We start from the raw sequence: 7,945 nt of genomic DNA, 5'->3' as shown, positions 1-7,945 counted from the left end.
CTAAAGGCCTCATCCCTGTGGCATGGACCAAATATTGCCACCCTGCAGAAATACTGTTGCAACATCTACTGGCTTAGTGTAGACGGGCCCTGCAGGGAGGCGGCTTTGCTATTCCCCTTGATTCCTCGGCCAGCCCTGGGATTCCTTCGCACGGAGGGCTGGCGTGGAAGGAGCTGGCGGAAGGGTTAACATAATCCTCTCGTCCCTTCGCCCACTTATCCAGAGGCAGGCGCTTGCAATACCGTCGCCATGGCGACGGCACCAGCCAGTTCTGATACCGGAAGAAGCGAGGGGTGGGAAAGCCGGGGTGTGGAATTGGTTCATTAAGATCTGGACGATAGCGGGGGGGGGAGGAGGAGGAATCGGGCACATTCCAGAGGGAAACGAGACAGAGAAAGGGCTCCTTTTAGGGAACAATTCACCTAGTGCTGAGATGCAGCCACCTCTGGGGAGGGGTGTGGCAGCTGTTCATACAAGGATCCTCTGCCCAGCACTGAAATGCAGCTGTGTCTGGGGTGGGATGCATGGGCTCTTTACACAGGGAGTTTTTACCCAGCACTGAGATGCAGCCATCTCCGGAGTGGGCCGCAGCAGCTGTTTAGACAAGGAGTTTCCCCCGCCCAGTCCCCCAGACTTTCTCAGCATTGCTGATTTCTAGTCTGTCAGCCTAGTTCTAGTCACTGCAGGGGGGAGCCTGAGTGGATTCAGCCAGGTGGGACCTAGAGAGACCCTCCCCCCTGCCCCCAGACTAGCATCAAGTTCAGGGCAGGCAGCCCACCCCAGTGTCCTGCCCTAGCCCCCTCACCTCCACCCATGGGTGAGTCTGAAACAACCAGGAACTCACGGGGTGCCCCCAGGGCACTGACATGAGGAGCCAGCCAGCTCCCAGCACTTGCCAATGCATCCCATCATTCCCACCTTGGCTACTCATGCCTGCCCTGTGCCCGGGCACCGGTGCATTGTGGGAAAATCCTGTCCGCTTGCATCTCCTCTGCCCATGCTGTGGTGCTAGGGCCCCCCCCCNCTCGTGCCCTACGGGGGGGGCAGGGTCACCTCTAGCAATACCTGGGGCTTTTAGCTGTAGTGCAGGGCGATCACTACTGTCCGTTCCAGCTGGGGTGGGGGGGGAGACTCAGCGTCGCCCCGCGCAGGGGGGGTTGCGTACATTTCAGTTCAAAGGCAGGGTGGATGGGTTCTGTTCACTATTTATTTATACACACACGTCCCCGTACGAGCATCCACTGCAGGGCGGCATAGATCAGCCCCAGCTCCATCGCCCTCGTCAGTTACTCGCCCGTCCCCTGGCCCCACCGTGAACACGCGTGTGCACGGGCCAGGAGGCACATGGCCATGCAGGCCACATGTGGAGCAGGGCGTCAAGATCCAGCAGGGCTCGGCCTAGGGCGGCTTCGGTCTGGCCAAGACGGCACGGAGCCAGCAGGGGTTGGGGTGCGGGGGGACACTTCTCCCCTCTACCCCGCTGAAGACAGGAGGGGGAGGGCTCAGCTCCCTCTGTGCTCCCCAAAATGGAGACCCCCTTTTGCCCCCAGCAAGGACCAGGGAGAGTGGGTGCAGGGAGGGGCCCCATGCCCTCAAAAACCTTCACTCATAGCTTAGGCCCCTAACACCAACCCCATGCCCTTGGGACCCCCCCCCCCCCCGTCCTTCATAACCACAGAAGCCTAGTACATCCTGCACCCTCCCTCCACTCCCCTAACTACATCGCTGGGACCCCTCAGCCACCCCCAGGCCCCTGACATGTGCCTGGGACTCCACCCCCCCCTCATGCCCTCAGCCCCCGATCACAGCGCCAGGCCCTCACCCACTTCCCCAGGAGCCTGGGCTCACCTGCCAGGCCCCCTCCCTGAGGCCCCGGGCCTCTCACCCCGTCCTCTTCTATTCCATTCTTGCACTGGCCGGGGCGCCATGGGATCCGAGGGCCGTCCAGACGGGCGCCAAGCGACCTCAGCAGCTGTGCCAGGCGTCACGCCCTGCCTAGGGCCCTTGCCACGTCCTAGGGCCCCCAGCCCATCCCCGGGCCCCCACCTGCCTCTCCTCAGCCCTAGGGGCGCCTGCTCGGGGCTCCTGAGAGTGGCCCCCATGGGCAGGGGCAGGCGTGCAGGTAGGCGGGCGGGGGTGCACCAGTCAGGAAAAGGGAGCCGTCCTGTCTGCTCTGGCGCCAGCAGGGAGAGCCACGTCCCCACAGCACAAAGCGGGGGCAGGGGTGTCCTTCACCCCATCCCCAGGGGTCCGTCTTGTCCCGCCCCCTCCACCAGAGCTGGGGGAGGGGTCTTCTCTCTGCCACGGGGTGGGGGGCCAGGTTCACAGAATGCTGACCCTCTCTGTCAGCCCCTGCAGCTCCCCCTCCCCCTCCTCCTCTTCCTCCTCGGGGGGCGGCCCCCGGGGGGCCCGCAGGTGGGCGGGGTAGGGCAGGGTGTGGTCGGCGGCGAACTGCTCCCACCGGGCGTCGTCGCTCTCGTGGGTGATGTAGCGCTCGGCCATCTTGGTCTCTAGCTCCCGTAGGTCCAGCCACGTCTGGTAATCCTGCAGGGGCAGCAAGGGGTTAACAGGGACCAAGTGCATCACTGCTGCCCCCTGCTGGACAACATCAGAACCGCCTTGCACTGGGCTGGCTGGCATGTGTCAGTACCGCCCCCCGGTGGACAACACCAGAACTGCCCTGCACTGGGCCAGCTGGGATGTGTCAGTGCTGCCCCCTGGTGGACAATACCAGAACTGACCTGCACTGGGCCAGCTGGGATTGTCAGTGCTGCCCCCCGGTGGATAACACCAGAACTGCCCTGCACTGGGCCAGCTGGGATGTGTCAGTGCTGCCCCCCGGTGGACAATGCCAGAACTGCCCTGCACTGGGCCAGCTGGTGTGTGTCGGGTGACCCCTATGGGACAGCACCAAAATCACCCTGCAACAGGTCGTCTGGAGTGTGTGTCAGTGCTGCCCCCTGCTGGAAAGCACGAGAACCGCTACCTCCAGCTGGCTCCATCATCCCTTCTGCTGCTGCAACCGAGGGCAGCGGCTGCAGGACCATACTGGGCACAGGGGCAACGGCAGTAGGCTTGTGAGCTGTGTAAGAGGGCAGTGGGGTCTAGTGGTTAGAGCAGGGGGGCTGGGAGATAGGATTCTTGGGCAAGTTTTGGGCAAGTCCCAGCCCCTCGCCGTGCCTCAGTTTCCCCACCTCTCCATAGCGATAACGACAGTCCTCCTGAGCATTCCCTTAGGTGACGGCTCTGGACCTGGGCAGGGCTGGGGGACACTGCCGGGTCTGGGCGGAGGCTGTCAGGCCACGGCTGGGCCACCCCTACATACCTGGAGCCAGGGGTGACTCAGGGACTTGTCCACACTGTAGCGCTTCCTCATCTTCACCTGGAGCAGGTTATTGATCAGGTCGATGGCTGGAGGAGGAGAGAGCGCAGGGGAGTCATGGGGCCGCCTGCGGGGGCGGGAAGGGCCCAAGTCTGCCCTGGGGAAAGCCACGGGGTGTGGGGATAGCGGGTATGGTGCCCCAGCAACATAGGCCTTCCCGCTGGGGGTGCTGTGCTGCAGGGATGGGGGTGTCAGTTGGGGGTGTTGCCCCCTCGCAGGCAGTCTGAGCTCCCCCCACACTGCCATTAGAGTGGCTGGGTCCTGCCACTAGGAGGTAACAGACAACCCCCTCCCAACCAGAACACACACTGGGGCAGGTCCCTCCAGCGAGATCCCCCCTCAACCTCCCAGGGCAGGTCCCTCTGGCCAAGATCCCCCTCCCCCTCTGGTGGCAGGTCCCTCCGGCCGAGATCCCCCCTCCCCCTCTCCCACTAGGGGCAGGTCCCTCCGGCCGAGATCCCCCCTTCCCCCCGGGCAGGTACCTCCGGCCGAAATCTGGCGCCAGGGATGGGGCGGGTACATGAAGGCGGCGTTCTGGATCTGGTCGTTGATGTCCTCGTCCTCGTTGAAGGGGAAGGTGCCGCTCAGGCTGACATACATGATGACGCCCACGGACCACATGTCCAACGAGCGGTTGTAGCCCTGGTTTAGCAGCACCTCAGGGGCCAGGTAGGCCGGGGTGCCCACCACCGAGCGCCGGAACGACTTCTCGCCGATGATACGGGCAAAACCGAAGTCACACAGCTTCACCTGGGGGAGCCGGGGGAGGGGTCTCAGCAGGGGGTGCTCTCCCCCTGGCCCCGATGCCCCAGTGAGCGGGGTGGGGGGCTCTCTCCCCAATGCCCCAGGAGTTGTGGGGGATGAGGGGTCTCCACAGTGGGAGATGGGGGTGTCACAAACAGCAGAGGGGAAGAGGGAGTGGGAAGTGGTGGCGGGAGGGCGGTGGCGGAAGGAGTCTCAACTAGGGGCAGGGGGTCCCTGTGGAGTCCTGCCACTCACCTGGGGGGGTCTCATCTGGGGGAAGGGATCCCTGTGCAGAGTGGTGGCACAGTCGTACCTGGGGAGAGGGGTCCCTGGGGAGTGGGGGAGGGCAGTCCAACCTGGGGGAGGTCGGATCTCACGTGGGGGAGGGGGTCACATGGAGGGGTGAGGGGCAGTCCAACGGGGGGCGGGGTCTCACCTGGGGGAAGGGCTCGGCGGAGGCCAGAAGCACGTTCTCCGGTTTCAGGTCACAGTGGACGATGTTCTTGAAGTGCAGGTGCCGCAGGGCCACCAGGATCTGCCGGGACGGGGCAGGTCAGACATCACGCGTGGGGCCAGGGCTGCCCCAAGAGCTTACGGGGCCCTTCCCCCCATCCGCCCAGCAGGGGGCGCCCCCCAGGGGCTGGCGGGGGCATAGGGGTGAGAGAGCAGCCTGGGGGGCGGAGGCCTGATCCCACCAGCTGGAGGGGAGGGAGGGGGCGCTGCCTGTTCCCCCTGTGGCCCACCCCAGGGAGGAGCTGAGGGACCAGGCTGCGTTGGGCCACCCCAGAGACAGCAGGGACACGCCCCGAGCAGAGCTCAGCCCCTCCAGACAGACGGACACACAGATCAGGACCGGTCCCCTCCAAACAGACGGACACAAAGCTCAGGGACGGTCCCCTCCAGACAGACAGACGCACAGGGCAGGGCCGGTCCCCTCCAGCAGAACAGACAGCCGCATGCCCCTGGCCCATCCTGGTGAACTCCCCACCCAGTGGTCCCAGGGACAAACCGCGGTGCTGGGGCAGCTTGTGTGAGGGGGGGGCGGGTCTCACCTGGGTGATGAGGAATTTGGTGAGCCTCTCGGGCAGCCGGCCCTTCTCCGAGGACAGGATCATCTCCAGCATGTCCCCGTGCAGCTTCTCCATCACCACAAACACCTTCTCGGGCGTCTCGAACATGCACTCCAGGTTCACTATGCCTGCGTGCCGGAGGCTCTGGGAGCCGGGGAGAGGAGGGATAAAAGCGGGGGCTGGGGGCAGGGAATCCACCCGTCTGCCAGCCCCGCCCCCCCTTGGAGCTGGTGACCCCCATGAGCCACCCAGCTCCAGGCAAACCCCAGCCCCATGTGCTGCCTCCCCCGGCACAGCCTCCCCCAGAGCGGCCGGCTCAACCCATGTCTCCCTGCCCTGCTGGGACCTGGGCCGAGACCTGTGCAACTCACTGCAGCGAGCAGCAACCTCGGGGCCAGCTCTCAGAATTGCCCCTAAGCCAGTCAAGCCCCAGGACACCCGAGGCGGGCCCCATGGGAGGTGTGCTCTCTCCAGGGCGGGGGAGCGAGGAGCCGGGCGCCATCGCTGTCTGTCCGTCCGTCCCCCCTCACCTGCAGGATGGCCACCTCGTTGCGAAGCTGGCTTTCCTGCTTCGTGGGGAAACGCAGCTTGTCGATCACCTTCACTGCCACGTCCCGGCCCGACTTACGGTGCTTCCCTGGTGGGGGCAGAACAGAGGCATTAGGGTCCTCGTCCCAGGGGAGCCGGCACCCCCTGGAGGGGAGAGGCCCCGTGTCCCATTGCCCACCCCCTGACCCTGCCAGTCCCCCACCCTGGGGGTAGATTGGACCCAGCGCCCCCTAAAGGTGACAGGCTCCATGTCCCATTCCCCACCCCCCAAGCCAGCTAATCTCCCCTACCCAAAATAGGGTTGGACACGGGAGTCTTCTTCCATTTCCTTTCCAAACTGGTCTGCAACATTCCTGTGCAGCCATTAAACAGCCCCCACCCGTGCTCCACCCCAGAGGCAGCTGCATCTCAGTGCACTGCTGGGTGAGTGATCCCTGTACAAACACCCACCGCACCCCACCCCAGAGGTGGCAGGCCCTGCATCCCATCCTTCCCCTGAACCCACCTCCATAGACAACTCCAAACTGCCCTGAGCCCAGGACCTCGTCTGGGAAGATCTGGTAAACTGTGGCTATGTCCTGCAACGGCACAAGAAAAAGGGTCATGTCGGCCCATCCGGGTGGGAGGGAGGGTGTCTATCACATGTAGGGGCGGGGCATAGAGACAGGCGGGGTCCCAGATTGAGGTGTTGATAGATTTGGTTTCAGAACAAACTGATACATTAAACAGTAATAAGTCACCAGGACCAAGAGTTTTGAAGGGACTGAAATATGAAATTGCAGAACTACTAACTATGGTAGGTAACCTATCGCTTAGATCAGCTTCTGAACCAGACAATTGGCAGAGAGCTAATGTGACACCGAGTTTTTAAGAAGGTTGCAGAGGCAATTACAGGCCAGTTAAGACAAATTGGTTGAAACTATAGTAAAGAACAGAATTATCAGACACATAGATGAACACGATATGTTGGGGAAAAGTCAACACGGCTTTTGCAAAGGGAAATCACGCCTCACCAATCTATTAGAATTTTTTGAAGGGGTCAACACGCATGTGGACAAGACTGATTGGGTGGATATAGTGTACTTGGACTTTCACAAAGCCTTTGACGTGCTCCAGGAGTTCTCCAAGATAATTGTCAACAGTTCTGAGATTTTTGCTTCAGCTAGCAACTTAAGTACCCTCAGGTGAATGTCATCTGACGACTCGAATATATCGATCTTATTTAACCTGTTTTTTCCCCTGTTTTGGCTTGCACTTCTTCCCTTTTGTTGTTACCATTAATTGTGTTACGTATCTGGTCACAAATTAACCTTTTCAGAGGCCACTGAGGCAGAAGAGGCATAAATGCCTCCGCCTTCCTGAGGTCACCTGGTATTAGTTCTCCTTCCCAGCTAAGGAGAGGACCTCCACTTTCCTTCACCTTTCTCTTGCTCCTGAAGTAATCATTCAACCTCTTCTTATTGCCTTTTATGTTGCTTGGTAAATGTAGCTCATTTTGTGCCTTAGCCTTTCTGGTTTTCTCCCTACATGCTATTCATTTGTCCTCCTCCTTAGCCGCTGGTTCATGTTTCCACTCTTTATATACAGACAGAGAGCCATGGGGTGGGGGGAATCCCTACTCACCACATTCTCCTGGGTCTGGACATACACAGAGAGGGGGCGTGGCAGAAAGGGAGGGGGCGTGGCAGAAAGGGAGGGGGCGTGGCCTCTACTCACCACATTCTCCTGGATCTGGCTGTTGGACACGGAGATCCTGAGCGATGCCTGCCCTGGGAAGGGAAAAGGGGCCTTTGATTAGGAGCTGGCACCAGACAGGCCTGGCCTGAGCCAATCCGGATTCCCCCCCACCCCCGAATACTGTGTCCAGGGCATGAAATCCTACATGGGGAACGGCGTGTCAAGTCCCCACTCCCTACCAGCCCTTAACCCTGATCCCCAGGGAACTGCAGCATCTGAGGACTGAGCTCCTCCCAGCCACGCGGACGCCAAGCTCCATCCCCAGGTCCGGCTCAGTGTTCCCCAGGTGAGATTGGCATCGCCCCCTGCAGGGCAATCACCTCCCACACTTGAGACACTGCCTGGCTAGGCCCAGAAGGGTCTGACAGGATGCTGGTGCTTCGGGCTGGGCTCCCAGACGATCCAAACAGGGACCAGCCTGTATTGGGATGGGAGACACCCAGAGCACTGCAGGGAGCAGTGA

The 7,945-nt window shown here is 61.7% G+C and overlaps 1 protein-coding gene across 1 annotated transcript in view; it reads right to left on the bottom strand.

Moving 5' to 3' along the window:
• Positions 1-1,193: 1,193 nt before the first annotated feature.
• The window catches only part of PRKD2 (protein kinase D2), a 30,087-nt gene continuing 23,335 nt past the window's right edge, over positions 1,194-7,945 (bottom strand). Inside the window, exons 11-18 of the mRNA XM_034792891.1 lie at positions 7,462-7,514; positions 6,251-6,323; positions 5,727-5,833; positions 5,179-5,340; positions 4,563-4,661; positions 3,865-4,132; positions 3,326-3,411; positions 1,194-2,544 (exon numbers count right to left, since the gene is read on the bottom strand). Of these exons, the coding sequence (XP_034648782.1) occupies positions 2,323-2,544; positions 3,326-3,411; positions 3,865-4,132; positions 4,563-4,661; positions 5,179-5,340; positions 5,727-5,833; positions 6,251-6,323; positions 7,462-7,514 (1,070 nt within the window). The 3' untranslated portion in view covers positions 1,194-2,322. The remainder of the gene's footprint in view (positions 2,545-3,325; positions 3,412-3,864; positions 4,133-4,562; positions 4,662-5,178; positions 5,341-5,726; positions 5,834-6,250; positions 6,324-7,461; positions 7,515-7,945) is intronic.

Source organism: Trachemys scripta, chromosome 16, assembly GCF_013100865.1.
Source record: "Trachemys scripta elegans isolate TJP31775 chromosome 16, CAS_Tse_1.0, whole genome shotgun sequence".
Classification (NCBI taxonomy): domain Eukaryota; kingdom Metazoa; phylum Chordata; order Testudines; family Emydidae; genus Trachemys; species Trachemys scripta.
This window is presented reverse-complemented; position numbering and strand designations above follow the sequence as displayed.